The sequence below is a fragment of the Vicia villosa genome, linkage group LG5 (genome assembly GCF_029867415.1).
Source record: "Vicia villosa cultivar HV-30 ecotype Madison, WI linkage group LG5, Vvil1.0, whole genome shotgun sequence".
NCBI lineage: Eukaryota > Viridiplantae > Streptophyta > Magnoliopsida > Fabales > Fabaceae > Vicia > Vicia villosa.
In genome coordinates, this window is record NC_081184.1 from 130,614,115 (window position 1) to 130,632,767 (window position 18,653).

Below are 18,653 nucleotides of genomic sequence, written 5' to 3' on the forward strand. Positions count from 1 at the left end.
AGGTTTTGAATCAAACCATGGATGTTCATGATTGAGTGTTGTATATCCCAAGTGTACCATGTATGAGTTGTTTCTATGCTTTAGTATGATTCTGGAACAGGTTTGAGTATGGAGATGGTTGGATTAAACCATGGGAAAGGCAAGAAAACAGATCTGAAATTTCTGATTTCGCGCGCTTCGCGGCGCGAACTATAGGTAGCGGCGCGAACCATGCAGAAGAAAATTGTTTGGTTCTGTCATCAGTACGCGGCGCGTACAAGGGTTCGCGACGCGAACACTCTGAGAATGTTGTGAGGTTTGCCACTGCCTGAGGTTCGCGGCGCGACCTAGCTGTTGCGCGGCGCGAACTGAAGGTTACTTAGCCAATTCTTTAGTTTAATGAGATAAAACTGTTTCGATCATAACTTTTGAACCATAACTCTGTTTTAATCACCGTTCGAAGTGATAGGAAGTTAGAAGCGTGTACTTTCTAGTAGTGTAAGTTTTGGGAACAAAGGGAGAATTATTTAATCGAGAGTCGGGAATTGCTTGATTACTGTGGTTGGTTATCGTTCGGAATCATGTGAACGCTATACTTTTGGTATGATGCTTGTGTACTCTATAATTGTGATAAATTACCTTTGTTATATATATATATATGTTATATCAAAGAAGGTTGAATAATTTCATTGTATATGAGTAAAGGTTAAGTGAGGAAACTAGGAATTGTTAGGTTATGTAGCTTAACAAAGAAACCTAGGATGAGACATTATATGGAACATACGCGTTGGAATCTTATGAGGAAGGGCTAACAGGCCTAGCGATTTGCGTGAGCGATCACCAAAGTATGAAGGGCTAACAGGCCTAGTGGTTTGCGGAAGCGATCACCATTGTATGATGTATTAATCGGAACCGTTGTATTTCTATATTTCTTTATTTTTCTTTTGAATGCTAACAGGCATTCTTCGTGCAGAGAGGCACTGTGCAGAGAGGCACAAATAATCTTGGCAGGTTTGATTCCCGCTTTTGTGTACGAATGGAACCTACGGGTAGAGACTTGTGATGGTGTACGGGCCATGTGAAGTGACGATTCATGGGGAAAGGCTCATGAGTCCGAATCCATTTCGTATGTCAAGATTTTTCCAAAGGATCCATGACTCGTGCCACCTCCTAGACGTAGAAGGGGACGGGAATATGGGGATGCCTTGGTATTGGTTTCCGATTAATAATCTTGTGTTGAGTTGTTGAACTCTAAGTATGATTCCATATAATGTTAGAATGAGAACTCAAGGTCTATTTCCTTTTATGACTTGAGACTTATAGGTTAGAACCTTGTAAAGCCGAGAGGATCCATAGGATAGGGAACTCACTGAGATTTTGTATCTCACCCCATTATATATTGATTTCAGGTGCTACAGGTTCCGCGAAGGGTAAGGAGAAGGCAATTTGATTCCTTATTCCTTATGTTCTTTGGTATGGTGAAGCTTCCGTTGTGGAGTTCTTTGAGATCATTGTTTGATCTAGTTCTTAGTATTTTATTTTTGAACATCTTGTATGTATTATGCCATTGTGTAGGACTTTAGTATTAGGGCATTAATATGTATAATGTGTTGACTAGGAACTTATTGGTATTTCAGTACCAAATACTTGGATTCATGTATATTTATATGATTTGATGCATGTAATTATATGTGGGTGTTACACTTCCACTCCAAATCCTAAGACACCACCAACTCATCCCAAAACACCACCTCCTCCATCAAAACTCCCACCAAGTCAAATGACACCACCACCCCATCTCATGACACCACCACCTATGGTACCTCCTTCCGTGCAACCTTCTACACCCCCACCAACTATGACGATCGCACCACCTTGTCCTACTACACAACCACCTACAACAAATCCATCCGCACCCCCTTCAAATCCTATGACAACACCTCCCATAGTCTCTCCTTCCACACCACCGCCAAGTCCTACGGCAACACCCCCTATGATCTCTCCTTCCACACCACCACCAAGATATTTGACACCCCCGCCTAAGATAACTCCTACGACGTCACCTACTTGTCAAATAGGAAGATTGAGTGTTTGTGCCAATGTGTTGAATGTTGTGAACGTAGGGATTGGACAAGATACTAAGCCTTGTTGCAACCTCATCAATGGTCTTATTGATCTCGAAGCCTCTATATGTCTATGCGCTGCACTTAAGGCTAATATCTTGGGAATCATCATTATTGATCTTAACATTCCCTTGCAATTAATCTTGAACCGATGTGGGCGTCAAATGCCTACAAATTTCAAATGCAGCCGTTAAGACCAATAAAATGCATGATCGATATGATGGCTTATGCACGCCATCACCAATGGACTATTCCTATTATATTATATTATACTAACGAAATAAGTTCTACTAAATAAAAACTGTTCATTATATTAATACTAAAATATATATTTGTATTATTGTGTTTAATTATTATATCGATGGAAGACGCTGTCTTTGTCGATAGTTGTTGGATGTCAAAGATGATGAAGAAGTAGATTTTTCATTGACATATAGTTTATGCAATTCAATGACTTCATTATCTATTAATAATATTATGATATTTCTAAAGTGTTTATTTTGTATGATCTTTATGAGATATTTTTATTACCTTAAAGCCATTCTTGAGTTATATTTTTCTTATTCCTATTAAACACTAGTGTTATTACTCCATGAAAGGAATTAGAATAATGTATATACTCCCAACTGACATAAGTTTAGTTAAAGCGTTTTGACAACTTTTTTAAAGAGCTTATAATATTTTTAATAAGTTTTTTAAAATTCAATAATTGAAACATCCTATATTCACATGCATTATTTCTTCCGTTTCATTTGTTAATCTAGACCCTTGAGCAAAACTGTTACATTCGTTTAGCTATGCATCATTCAATAAGTTCAACTCCAAAACTAATGGTTTTATATGAAAAATTAAATATGGAAATACACTTAGAAAGTTATTTTAGAAATTAGGACAAAGGAACTAACCCTAAATCGTCATAATATACTATTATATAATGAAGGTAAGGTTCGGTAAGTTGTTTTGACATTATTATGCTAAAGGCATGAAGAAGAATGGAAATAAATATCCGGTTTCATCAATAGGAAAAATTACAAAGTTTAACTTGATGAATAACGTGGTTAAATATAAATAAATATATAAGAATAAGTAAGTAAATTGTAGAAACATGATAAAAATTGAAATTAAATGGAAAATTATTTTTGTGTAGTTGTTTTATGTTGATGATTAATTTACCTTTTTATTTTTACACGCTTTCGCGGCCGGTAACCTCATGCTAGAGTTTCCATTTGCCTTTATTTTAATCTAACGACGTACTCTTGACCTTTCGTAAAAAGTTCGGTATATAGAAATTATATTATGTAAAAATTGGTGTGTAACATTCAACACTTTAACAATGCTTAACCAAACTCACAATTTCCCAAACTACATTACATATCAGGTGGCTTGCGCTGATAGTCAACGATTGTGTGTAAATATTGCATTTTTTTACTAGTCGTTAACAGAAAGTAAATTATGATTTAGAATAATATAGAACAAGTTTTACGATTTCAATGCTTCGATTTTTTTTAGAATTGATATCTTTAAGACTTTGAAAATCGAACTAAAATAAATATCAAAAATAAAAATCATATGAGTGAACTTCAAATAAAATAAAGAGCATATTGAAATGTGTGTGATTTATATTATACAGAAGAAGTTGTTGGTTTATAACTGTTTATGAGTGCAAAAAAGAATTTTTTTTTTTACAAAATGTAACGAAATGTATACAATATGATGGAAGATTAGCAATAATATGACACATACCTAATAAAGAATTAACTTAGTAAAATAAAAATGTAAACGCACTGGCATATCATTTTTACAATAATTAGTTTTATGACATATATTTCCTTCTGTTTCGTTCTATATTTTACAGATGACTCTTTCATGGACCTTGCCTTTCACATTGTTTATGACACCCAGTAGATTGATTGTTTTTTTCTATGACAACTTATGTATGTTTTTATTCAATAGAATTGAGGATTGTGTCAACATTTTCTTTAAGTGATTGTTTTTCTTCTAAGGTGCAATTTCTTTATTACGTTTATATGAAGATATAGGAAAAAGTATATTAATGAAATCAAATATATTTTATGTTAGCTATCATTTAGTTGATTTAAAATTTGCTAAAGTGAATTATATAAAAAGAGAATGTTGCAAATTAAATGTTTCGGTCGAATAGTTTAAATTTATATCTTAATTATGGATTGAATTGATATAATGGAATATGTTAGGATATTTATTTTGCAATTCGTCATTTATTTTAGGTTCTTGTATTAACATTTGTTAAATTTGACTACTTTCTTGTATCAATTTGTTGTATCCTTATCTTTCTATTACATTTTTATTAATAAAAGTCAAACTATATTTTTTTAAAGAATTAACTGCCACTTCTTATAAGTTAAATGTTTTTAACTATTGAGGTGATTCAAAAGTTTCCGATGTAAAATGTCAACTTTTTTTTATTCTTGCATGGTGTTTTACAAAGATTCTTATTGTATTTATTTGCAATAGCAACTAGTAAGAAAATATATCAATTCAATTCAAAGCAAGTTGAACTAAATTAATTTATTTTGTTTGTTTTTTATTCTTCTTCTTCAAAAATGAACTATTTTTTGTATAGTTTGAGTCCCTTAAAATGACATCATACTATGCTTGTAGCCGTGAAAGACATAACTTCAATTCGCTCAAAGTCAAATATTTCTTTCATAGTTAGGCAAGATGAATTAAAGGATAGTTAGTTAGAAATTAATTCTCTAAATAATACAAATTATAGTATCTTATCTAACAAAAAAATTTGTACCTACAACAAAATCTTTTCCTATAAATATTGGACCTTACTTCTCCAAATTATTCATCAACTAAATACATTTCTCATTTAAAATTGCAATCAACAGTTTCTCTCGTAACTACACAATGAAATCAAACAATACTATTGCGTCCATTATAATTCTCTGCATTAATCTTATTTTTGCTTCAACCCTTGTCTCTTCCACTCCAAATCCTAAGACACCACCAACTCATCCCAAAACACCACCTCCTCCATCAAAACTCCCACCAAGTCAAATGACACCACCACCCCATCTCATGACACCACCACCTATGGTACCTCCTTCCGTGCAACCTTCTACACCCCCACCAACTATGACGATCGCACCACCTTGTCCTACTACACCACCACCTACAACAAATCCATCCGCACCCCCTTCAAATCCTATGACAACACCTCCCATAGTCTCTCCTTCCACACCACCGCCAAGTCCTACGGCAACACCCCCTATGATCTCTCCTTCCACACCACCACCAAGATATTTGACACCCCCGCCTAAGATAACTCCTACGACGTCACCTACTTGTCAAATAGGAAGATTGAGTGTTTGTGCCAATGTGTTGAATGTTGTGAACGTAGGGATTGGACGAGATACTAAGCCTTGTTGCAACCTCATCAATGGTCTTATTGATCTCGAAGCCTCTATATGTCTATGCGCTGCACTTAAGGCTAATATCTTGGGAATCATCATTATTGATCTTAACATTCCCTTGCAATTAATCTTGAACCGATGTGGGCGTCAAATGCCTACAAATTTCAAATGCAGCCGTTAAGACCAATAAAATGCATGATCGATATGATGGCTTATGCACGCCATCACCAATGGACTATTCCTATTATATTATATTATACTAACGAAATAAGTTCTACTAAATAAAAACTGTTCATTATATTAATACTAAAATATATATTTGTATTATTGTGTTTAATTATTATATCGATGGAAGACGCTGTCTTTGTCGATAGTTGTTGGATGTCAAAGATGATGAAGAAGTAGATTTTTCATTGACATATAGTTTATGCAATTCAATGACTTCATTATCTATTAATAATATTATGATATTTCTAAAGTGTTTATTTTGTATGATCTTTATGAGATATTTTTATTACCTTAAAGCCATTCTTGAGTTATATTTTTCTTATTCCTATTAAACACTAGTGTTATTACTCCATGAAAGGAATTAGAATAATGTATATACTCCCAACTGACATAAGTTTAGTTAAAGCGTTTTGACAACTTTTTTAAAGAGCTTATAATATTTTTAATAAGTTTTTTAAAATTCAATAATTGAAACATCCTATATTCACATGCATTATTTCTTCCGTTTCATTTGTTAATCTAGACCCTTGAGCAAAACTGTTACATTCGTTTAGCTATGCATCATTCAATAAGTTCAACTCCAAAACTAATGGTTTTATATGAAAAATTAAATATGGAAATACACTTAGAAAGTTATTTTAGAAATTAGGACAAAGGAACTCACCCTAAATCGTCATAATATACTATTATATAATGAAGGTAAGGTTCGGTAAGTTGTTTTGACATTATTATGCTAAAGGCATGAAGAAGAATGGAAATAAATATCCGGTTTCATCAATAGGAAAAATTACAAAGTTTAACTTGATGAATAACGTGGTTAAATATAAATAAATATATAAGAATAAGTAAGTAAATTGTAGAAACATGATAAAAATTGAAATTAAATGGAAAATTATTTTTGTGTAGTTGTTTTATGTTGATGATTAATTTACCTTTTTATTTTTACACGCTTTCGCGGCCGGTAACCTCATGCTAGAGTTTCCATTTGCCTTTATTTTAATCTAACGACGTACTCTTGACCTTTCGTAAAAAGTTCGGTATATAGAAATTATATTATGTAAAAATTGGTGTGTAACATTCAACACTTTAACAATGCTTAACCAAACTCACAATTTCCCAAACTACATTACATATCAGGTGGCTTGCGCTGATAGTCAACGATTGTGTGTAAATATTGCATTTTTTTACTAGTCGTTAACAGAAAGTAAATTATGATTTAGAATAATATAGAACAAGTTTTACGATTTCAATGCTTCTATTTTTTTTAGAATTGATATCTTTAAGACTTTGAAAATCGAACTAAAATAAATATCAAAAATAAAAATCATATGAGTGAACTTCAAATAAAATAAAGAGCATATTGAAATGTGTGTGATTTATATTATACAGAAGAGGTTGTTGGTTTATAACTGTTTATGAGTGCAAAAAAAGAATTTTTTTTTACAAAATGTAACGAAATGTATACAATATGATGGAAGATTAGCAATAATATGACACATACCTAATAAAGAATTAACTTAGTAAAATAAAAATGTAAACACACTGGCATATCATTTTTACAATAATTAGTTTTATGACATATATTTCCTTCTGTTTCGTTCTATATTTTACAGATGACTCTTTCATGGACCTTGCCTTTCACATTGTTTATGACACCCAGTAGATTGATTGTTTTTTTCTATGACAACTTATGTATGTTTTTATTCAATAGAATTGAGGATTGTGTCAACATTTTCTTTAAGTGATTGTTTTTCTTCTAAGGTGCAATTTCTTTATTACGTTTATATGAAGATATAGGAAAAAGTATATTAATGAAATCAAATATATTTTATGTTAGCTATCATTTAGTTGATTTAAAATTTGCTAAAGTGAATTATATAAAAAGAGAATGTTGCAAATTAAATGTTTCGGTCGAATAGTTTAAATTTATATCTTAATTATGGATTGAATTGATATAATGGAATATGTTAGGATATTTATTTTGCAATTCGTCATTTATTTTAGGTTCTTGTATTAACATTTGTTAAATTTGACTACTTTCTTGTATCAATTTGTTGTATCCTTATCTTTCTATTACATTTTTATTAATAAAAGTCAAACTATATTTTTTTAAAGAATTAACTGCCACTTCTTATAAGTTAAATGTTTTTAACTATTGAGGTGATTCAAAAGTTTCCGATGTAAAATGTCAACTTTTTTTTATTCTTGCATGGTGTTTTACAAAGATTCTTATTGTATTTATTTGCAATAGCAACTAGTAAGAAAATATATCAATTCAATTCAAAGCAAGTTGAACTAAATTAATTTATTTTGTTTGTTTTTTATTCTTCTTCTTCAAAAATGAACTATTTTTTGTATAGTTTGAGTCCCTTAAAATGACATCATACTATGCTTGTAGCCGTGAAAGACATAACTTCAATTCGCTCAAAGTCAAATATTTCTTTCATAGTTAGGCAAGATGAATTAAAGGATAGTTAGTTAGAAATTAATTCTCTAAATAATACAAATTATAGTATCTTATCTAACAAAAAAATTTGTACCTACAACAAAATCTTTTCCTATAAATATTGGACCTTATGTCATACCCCAAAATTTGTCCGCCCTATTTCTGACAGTCAAATCATATTAAACTTTGGATTTATACTAACATTTTAATATTAATAGTTTGTTTTAAATTATTATTATTATTATTTTTTAAATAACAAATATTCTATTGATCTATATATGCTTTCAAGTGCATCTTTATTTCGAATAAACAAGATAGTCCAATTGGTATGGAGTAAGAGCTTGCAATCATAAGTCACGGGTTCGAATCTCTTTGTTTAACATTTTTACTTATTATTTATTACTAACTTTATTGCATTTATATTCTAAAAAAAAACACCAAAAAGGACTTTTTACATTTTTATTATTAAATTTTGTTTATTATTATTTAATATTTTTTTTATAAATATTGTTTTCATCATTTTACGCTTTCTTTAGTCAAAAATCAAAAAAAAGGAAATTTTCAATTTGATTTGTGTTATTTCTAGCATTTTCCTACGTCTTAATGACTAAATAAAAAAGATTAAAAACTTGTAGACACCATTTTTTCAATATGGTAAGAAAATTAAAATCAAATAATTTTGATTTGAATGGTTTATATTGTGTTGATAAAGACTTGATTTTGTGCACTTTATAAACTTTGTGGTTTGTATATAAATAGCTGTTCCACACTCAGAAGAGGGGGAGGCCAATTGTTATTCACTCGAAATGAAGCCGCCTCCAGTTCCTAACACAGACTTCACGATTTACAAACCAACCATTCACACAAAATGCAACTTTTTTCTTTGTAGTTTTTTTCATGTAAATTGTGAAGTAACAATACTTTGTATATTCATCCAAAAAAGTATATATCCACCAATTACCATTAACTACCCATTTCTAGTATAGAACACACTAACATATTTCATTTAACACTCACACACAATGGTTACTACACAACTTTTTTTTATATAAAAAGGGTCAAACTTTTTAAGTTTCTCATTACAATTGTCTATTATTATACAGTATATACAAACACGTCGGCATTTGATGTTTAACCATTTTTCAAGCTTTTTTTTTTCTTCAGGATAATTCTTTTTATTTTTTTCATAACAACTTATGCTCTGGGCAATTTCCGACCACCCAACATAGCAGCGGCCGCGTACCATTTTCAGACGGCGACCATCTTCGATTCGTCGCTTTACATCTCCAACCGCGAAATATTTTGAGGTCCATGAGGCGCCGCCCAGCTTGGAGGAGGTATAGTAGTTTTCTTCTTTTATCTTAATCTTTATTTGTTTATTATTATGGCAATTAATTGGGTTTTCATTTGGGTTAAGTATGACACTACATCCTTTATGAATATTAGAGAAAAGATAGTGAGTTAGAGAAAAATAAATAAATCTCCCCGCATCACTTACTGTTTGTTCTATTTTCCTTCTCTTGTTTACATTTTCATAAGTATATCATCACTACTATTATTTATTATTAATGAATAAAATAACAAAAAATATTTCTCTTTTAATTATACTATATTTTACGTTAGCAAATTTAAGTAAAAAAATATAAAAAATCAAACAATAAAAATATTAATTTAATTCTAACATCTTCTACGAATAATATGACGAGTGAATGACAATTTCACGACGTCTTCGAATCAATCGACTTTCTATGTCGCATCGATCAAATATCCCATACACACAGAAATCATACGAAATCGATTAAGGCCGCAAGCGATAATCGATAGTATGTCGCTAATAATGCATCTAATTCTTTTTTTAAAATATTTAATTAATAAATATAACTATTGATTTAATATTACTACTTTTGCTATTCTATCATTATAATACACAAATTATTCTAATTCAATTAAAAATACAATTATTCTAATTCGACTAAAACATTATTTAATTATCTAAACCTATAAAAAATACAAAAATAGGGATTGTACACAAAAATCAGTTTTTTAACTACGAACTACGGTAACTGCGAAATTACGAATGTTTGCTAAGACACAATTCAACATACGAAAATAATGGTGTACAATCCCATAAAAAACACCAACAAACACTACGAACTACGTTGACTCTGGTCCTCCATTAAGGAGGTACGTAGGCATCTGGACAACCAGAACGAGTCCCCTTCCCCTAAAATTAAGTAGGTTTGAGATCTTATTCTCTACCCTACTATACACTTTTAACCATAACCTTTTTTATAAACCTTAACGTAATATTCTTACAAACCTTAGAGACATTTAGAAAACCTTAAGGAAGGGTCAAGGGTGCCTAACACCTTCCCTCGACCCTAATTTCTCAACTTACCTAGAAACTCTTAATTAGGTTTTTCTCCCATGTTTACCCCTATCTTAGGATAAAATAAAAACATAGGTGGCGACTCTGTATTTTAGGTTAATGACTTAAAACCTAAAGCCGGTCGTAACAGCTGGCGACTCTGCTGGGGACCCTTAAAGCAGAGAAGCACTTAAGGTTTGGGGCATGTCTCTTTGGTTTAGGTTTTGGTTTTTTTTGGTTTATATTTGTTTGGTAATTTCTTTTTCTTTATATATTGTTCTTTATTTTATTTCTTTAATGATGTTAAATATTATTATTTGGAATATATTTGCTTTATTATTGCTGGGTTATATATATATATATGAAATTGTTGTTAAACCTTAAGTGTGGGAATTGTCACTAAGTAAGAGGAGACTTGCATCGCCTACGAGCTTTAGTGACAATTTCACTCAGAGTGGGCTGAATTCCGAGAAATATCTTAGACGAGGCTAGACCTTGTCGAGGGTAGGGTGCGGAATTTGGCTGATCTCTCTGGGAACCTACCCCTAAAATTCGAACCTCATGGACAAAAAAGCCCTTTCAAAAAAAATCCGACGAAACAAAAAGTTTTAGAGGGTATGAAAGAGCACCATGAGACCCTTAAAATTAAACCACCTTTGGGAAGGGAAGAAAATTCGTAGGACGAACTTATGAACCTACGTACTAAGGTAATTTTATCATCCCACCCTTCATGGGAAGCCATCCCGAGAGGGGCATTACGTGGTAAATCTAAGTCCACATAGGGTTATCTCTTACAAGTATCATCCCATAGACTCGTAAGGTATTATTTCACGTAACCCGGATCCCTAGCCTATAGGGATTCCCTTTTAATCTGACATTGTCTATAAGACCTCTCAGATTTTGGTTTAAGTGGATGTCCTTCTATCCCTTAATGCGCAACGTGTGACCTTATGATGGCCACGTGATAAGGAGACTCTTGATGGATCCTCAAGCGCTCACATATCGTATATCCTTAGTCAGTATGCAATCCAAGCCATCTGTTCATTATAATTTGAATCTACGCCCTTGGATATATATTATGAGGGCCATTAGATTTGATGCGAACGGTCCATGTGAGCTGTGGACATCAATATTCAATCCTAGCCATCCGTTCATTAAACTTTGAATCTACGCTCCTGGATAGCTATTTTTAGGGCCATTATATTTGAAGCGAACAACTCATGGAATCTGGTGACCGTCTTGAATAGTCACTATGTATTCTTTTCTACGCATTCCCTAGCATATAGGGATTTCCTTCGTTGTGTCATAGTCCCTATATTTTAGGGATTTCCATCTATATATCATAATACTTAGCCTGTATGGATTTCTCTCCTCGTACCCTTGCATTTTCATACATTCATACATTTGCATTTGCATGTCCACCTTCGCCCTTATCCAATCTTTGCTATGTTAGCTGATTTCCCGAGACTCGTGAATAAACTCAAGTAGATTCTTAAACTATGGAGAGAGGGGATTTATCATTGGATATTCAAATGAGATTGGTCCTACAAGGAGAAAAGGTTGCCCTTCACTATGCAAGCTATATGCCTACGCCTCAAGTTCAATTATCATTGGAGATTTCCCTACGTCGAGATCAAATGCCTTCTCAACAAGATTGGTATACACAAGGAGAGTAAAAGATCACCCTTTACTTCTACAAGTCAAAGAACTAAGAAGTAAAACAAAGTCATTGGATCAACAAAGGAGAATGTCCTTGGGATCAATAGGTTTTATCATTTCAAATTGTAATTTCTATGATCGCTAAGTGTTATTTGGTATAAACGTTGTACCCTTTGATTAATAATTCTAATAAAATAATCATGCATGTTTTGAATGAAATCCATTCGTTTCACTCTTTCGTATCTGTGAATATCAATACTTTCCCATTTCAATTATCAACTTTCCATTTCCACTTTTAACAAACTTCGAGGGAGAACAACAAAATATAAATAACTGAATTTTGTTGAACGTATGCTTTCAATGTTAAGACCTTAGCTGACGATGTAAGGCATTGTTTCAATTCCTAAACACTTGGAGAAATAAGGAGTTAAACCTTAGTTAACCCCCTCGAGCCAGGAGATGGAGTTTGTTTCAATGTTAAATAAACCTTACTTTTAACCAGGGGCAGGGTAGATTTCAATTAATTCAATGGTGCATTTTATTCTCTGGAGAATTGGTAAATTAAAGCAATGGTTCAAGCACATTTGTTTCCTCACATCCATGATCAATGAATTAATAAGGACAAAGCTTACAATAATCAAAGTCAACACGGCAGTCACAACGTTCAAAATCAAAAAAGAAAAATTTCAAAAGAACAATTCTAAGAAAAGAAAGCCCGCTAAGTTAAAAAATAAAACTTAGGCAAAAAAATCAGGGCATCCCGATGGACCGCAAATTCGAAAGAATTGGTTCATGCAAAAATAAGGGATTAAAAACAAGGAAATTAGAGGGTAATCTCGTGACTGCCATCTCAAAAAAAACATCAAAAACTTCTTATCAACACTTGGATCTTATTAATGCTCTTCATTGGCGCTTGAATCTTTATCAATACTACGACTACGAAAAATTCTCTTGCAAACTGAATGCATTCATTGGATTAAGTGGATTTTAGGATTGGAGAAAATCAAGGAGAATTGGGTGGGTTTAAATAAAATTTGAGCCTTATATCCTTTATTTCTTAAACCGCGAACCAAGGCCACATTACAACCTGCGAAAAGTCCTAATTGAAGCTAGGTCGACTATGAAAGCATATTAAGCATAATTTGTGTTATACTGACTCTTGTGTTTGTTAAATTATTGCTAACCACTTCGTTTCTTCAAACATCCATCTCTAATCACCCATTTCTATTTCATAACAAACTACAATTTCCAAACTGGCATGTGCATAACTAAGAATTACTTTTCAAAGGGTACAACTTTACTTTTAAATCAATACTTAGCAGCAAGGAAATTTTGACATTGATGAATCATTTCAAAAAGCTTCTAACTAGGGGAAAACATCTAAGAGTTTCTCCTAAGTGTGGGAAAATCCCAATGACCATAGGAGCATATCACTTGGAGATCCTATTGACTTGGGGCACGATCTTTCTACAATTCAATCAAATTAGGTCACATCTCAATCAGGGGCATATCTTTAAAAATATTGGGGCAGTTCAGATCTTAACGATAGACCCAAGTTCCATTTTGAAGCAACTTCGAGTACGAACTTTCAATTAATATCACACAATAGTTAGCCCTCCATATCCTGGAGATCGAGGGCAGACCTCTCAACTATCAAATATTGGAGCAGTGCATATCAAATTCGTAGGATAAGTAATTCTAAGTCAAAGGCGTGGAGTATTTCAAAAATTAAAATAAGGGGCTAGCCATCTCAAGTGCATACTATGATAAAAATACATCCAAGCTCATATTAAGACAAATCTCTGCGAATACCCAACAAATTGGGGCATGACATACCACAAAGGGGAAAATTGTCCTCATATCTTCACAATCCCTAGTGAATCTCTCTCCTACGCATGCGATCTTCGACTTCAAAATGAGTATCAGGAAATCATGCTAGCATAACACCCTACCATCGTATGACAAACAACCTTGTTACATTAGTAACCTCTCTACGCCTTCGTTATCCACGACCCATCATTGGGGCATCATTCAAACATACTTCAATCATGCATTCATCAAAGCACTTCGCCCTTGCGTCAAGTCATACATATCATTTCATTCATCTGATATAGCATAAACATAACTTCGTAGAGCCCAAATCTTTATCGGCACTTCAATATCCATGCCCAAGTCACGCATTACATACATTGGTTAAAACATTACGTACATCAAAACAACAATACAATTACATACATTGGTTGATACATTATACCATGCCTTTTCAGGTAGTCTTCTTTAAGACACATCTTCTCTAGAAGCCTTTCCAGGTATGTCTCATCATTTCCGGAAATCTTTCTAGATAGTCTTCTCTAAGACATATCCCTTTCTAGGAACCTTTTCAGGTGGTCTTCTCTAAAGCATTCATCATCCTTTCCAGGAACCTCTTCAGGTAGTCTTCTTTAAGACATTCCTTATCCGTTTCTAAGAACCTCTTCAGGTAGTCTTTAAGACAAATTTTATCCTTTCTAAGAACCTTTTCAGGTAGTCTTCTTTAATACAAATGTTCACATCCATTCCGGAAACCTCTTCAGGTAGTCTTATAAAAGACATTATTTCATTCCACTCGTTACATCAATCAACATATGCATGAGCATCAGCATTATCCCATACATCAAAACATCCAAGTCATTACTCTGGTGCTAAACCACTTTGTCCATCCACTTCCCGGTAACCTTACCGATGTCAGTAACCTTACTGAGATATCCTCCCAATCACCCGATTGAAGTCTTTCGATATCATTACCGTTGTCCATAACCTAATCATTATACATACTTACAACATAATTCACTTAAGAATCCTCAATATAACTTTGCACATATAGTATGTGCAGCACCAAGTTATCTATTTATATATTTCTTACCCTAAAGGTTGCGTTAAGAAAGTATAAAATCAGGATCTGAGAATGCTTGCTACCTTTTTAGTAAGTTAATCCTGCACGCATAAATCAGGGTCTGAGAATGCTTGCTACCTTTTTAGCAAGTTAATCCTACGCGCATAAATTAGGATCTGAGAATGCTTGCTACCTTTTTAGCAAGTTAATCCTGCACGCATAAATCAGGGTCTGAGAATGCTTGCTACCTTTTTAGCAAGTTAATCCTACACGCATAAATTAGGATCTGAGAATGCTTGCTACCTTTTTAGCAAGTTAATCCTACGCACATAAATTAGGATCTGAGAATGCTTGCTACCTTTTTAGCTAGTTAATCCTACACGCGTAAATCAGGGTCTGAGAATGCTCGCTACCTTTTTAGCAAGTTAATCCTGAACGCATAAATTAGGATCTGAGAATGCTTGCTACCTTTTTAGCAAGTTAATCCTACGCGCATAAATTAGGATCTGAGAATGCTTGCTACCTTTTTAGCAAGTTAATCCTGCGCGCATAAATTAGGATCTGAGAATGCTTGCTACCTTTTTAGCAAGTTAATCATACGCGCATAAATCAGGATCTGAGAGTGCTTGCTTTTTAGCAAGTTAATCCTGCACGCGTAAATCAGGATCTGAGAATGCTTGCTACCTTTTTAGCAAGTTAATCCTGCGCGCATAAATCAGGATCTGAGAATGCTTGCTACCTTTTTAGCAAGCTAATCCTGCACACACAAACAAGAATCTGTGAATGCTTGCTTCATTAGTCCCTAGACTTTGGCAAGTTATTTCTTCATGTTTCCCCAGCTCTATTGGATTAATCCTAAATGTGAGTTTAGACTCGCACCACTTACCCCCTAGGTTGTGGTAAGAATGCATAATCATCATTGAACATTCTCGGCTCTATTATAAATATAGGGTCGACATTAGTACTGCTTACTTCATAAGTCAGTATGAAGGAGCGAAACATGTGACAAACATATCTCGTGGTTATGAGTGTCAATCTTATAGCGAAACGAATATGTCAATTCACAAACCTTGGTATGGATAAGTTAACCGCGTCATCTATGCCTATTTATTGGTCAAATTTTGGGGTCTTCCATTATTTAATTACCCTCCGATCTGAACGTACGAGAACTGCGCACTCTCGCACGCTTCAATCGAAGAGTAATTAAATAGGGGCAACTGTCATACCCCAAAATTTGTCCGCCCTATTTCTGACAGTCAAATCATATTAAACTTTGGATTTATACTAACATTTTAATATTAATAGTTTGTTTTAAATTATTATTATTATTATTTTTTAAATAACAAATATTCTATTGATCTATATATGCTTTCAAGTGCATCTTTATTTCGAATAAACAAGATAGTCCAATTGGTATGGAGTAAGAGCTTGCAATCATAAGTCACGGGTTCGAATCTCTTTGTTTAACATTTTTACTTATTATTTATTACTAACTTTATTGCATTTATATTCTAAAAAAAAACACCAAAAAGGACTTTTTACATTTTTATTATTAAATTTTGTTTATTATTATTTAATATTTTTTTTATAAATATTGTTTTCATCATTTTACGCTTTCTTTAGTCAAAAATCAAAAAAAAGGAAATTTTCAATTTGATTTGTGTTATTTCTAGCATTTTCCTACGTCTTAATGACTAAATAAAAAAGATTAAAAACTTGTAGACACCATTTTTTCAATATGGTAAGAAAATTAAAATCAAATAATTTTGATTTGAATGGTTTATATTGTGTTGATAAAGACTTGATTTTGTGCACTTTATAAACTTTGTGGTTTGTATATAAATAGCTGTTCCACACTCAGAAGAGGGGGAGGCCAATTGTTATTCACTCGAAATGAAGCCGCCTCCAGTTCCTAACACAGACTTCACGATTTACAAACCAACCATTCACACAAAATGCAACTTTTTTCTTTGTAGTTTTTTTCATGTAAATTGTGAAGTAACAATACTTTGTATATTCATCCAAAAAAGTATATATCCACCAATTACCATTAACTACCCATTTCTAGTATAGAACACACTAACATATTTCATTTAACACTCACACACAATGGTTACTACACAACTTTTTTTTATATAAAAAGGGTCAAACTTTTTAAGTTTCTCATTACAATTGTCTATTATTATACAGTATATACAAACACGTCGGCATTTGATGTTTAACCATTTTTCAAGCTTTTTTTTTTCTTCAGGATAATTCTTTTTATTTTTTTCATAACAACTTATGCTCTGGGCAATTTCCGACCACCCAACATAGCAGCGGCCGCGTACCATTTTCAGACGGCGACCATCTTCGATTCGTCGCTTTACATCTCCAACCGCGAAATATTTTGAGGTCCATGAGGCGCCGCCCAGCTTGGAGGAGGTATAGTAGTTTTCTTCTTTTATCTTAATCTTTATTTGTTTATTATTATGGCAATTAATTGGGTTTTCATTTGGGTTAAGTATGACACTACATCCTTTATGAATATTAGAGAAAAGATAGTGAGTTAGAGAAAAATAAATAAATCTCCCCGCATCACTTACTGTTTGTTCTATTTTCCTTCTCTTGTTTACATTTTCATAAGTATATCATCACTACTATTATTTATTATTAATGAATAAAATAACAAAAAATATTTCTCTTTTAATTATACTATATTTTACGTTAGCAAATTTAAGTAAAAAAATATAAAAAATCAAACAATAAAAATATTAATTTAATTCTAACATCTTCTACGAATAATATGACGAGTGAATGACAATTTCACGACGTCTTCGAATCAATCGACTTTCTATGTCGCATCGATCAAATATCCCATACACACAGAAATCATACGAAATCGATTAAGGCCGCAAGCGATAATCGATAGTATGTCGCTAATAATGCATCTAATTCTTTTTTTAAAATATTTAATTAATAAATATAACTATTGATTTAATATTACTACTTTTGCTATTCTATCATTATAATACACAAATTATTCTAATTCAATTAAAAATACAATTATTCTAATTCGACTAAAACATTATTTAATTATCTAAACCTATAAAAAATACAAAAATAGGGATTGTACACAAAAATCAGTTTTTTAACTACGAACTACGGTAACTGCGAAATTACGAATGTTTGCTAAGACACAATTCAACATACGAAAATAATGGTGTACAATCCCATAAAAAACACCAACAAACACTACGAACTACGTTGACTCTGGTCCTCCATTAAGGAGGTACGTAGGCATCTGGACAACCAGAACGAGTCCCCTTCCCCTAAAATTAAGTAGGTTTGAGATCTTATTCTCTACCCTACTATACACTTTTAACCATAACCTTTTTTATAAACCTTAACGTAATATTCTTACAAACCTTAGAGACATTTAGAAAACCTTAAGGAAGGGTCAAGGGTGCCTAACACCTTCCCTCGACCCTAATTTCTCAACTTACCTAGAAACTCTTAATTAGGTTTTTCTCCCATGTTTACCCCTATCTTAGGATAAAATAAAAACATAGGTGGCGACTCTGTATTTTAGGTTAAT

At 32.6% G+C, this 18,653-nt stretch overlaps 2 protein-coding genes across 2 annotated transcripts; both read left to right on the plus strand.

The window, feature by feature from the left end:
- The first annotated feature begins 1,654 nt into the window (after positions 1–1,654).
- Positions 1,655–2,296, plus strand: LOC131605448 (lipid transfer protein EARLI 1-like). The gene has a single exon (XM_058877798.1). It carries the CDS (start codon positions 1,655–1,657, stop codon positions 2,294–2,296), a length of 642 nt encoding a protein of 213 aa, XP_058733781.1.
- A 2,660-nt stretch (positions 2,297–4,956) lies between these two features.
- LOC131607356 (lipid transfer protein EARLI 1-like) lies at positions 4,957–5,895 on the plus strand. The gene has a single exon (XM_058879371.1). The coding sequence runs from the start codon at positions 4,998–5,000 to the stop codon at positions 5,682–5,684; it is 687 nt and encodes a 228-aa protein (XP_058735354.1). The 5' UTR covers positions 4,957–4,997; the 3' UTR covers positions 5,685–5,895.
- Positions 5,896–18,653: the final 12,758 nt, after the last annotated feature.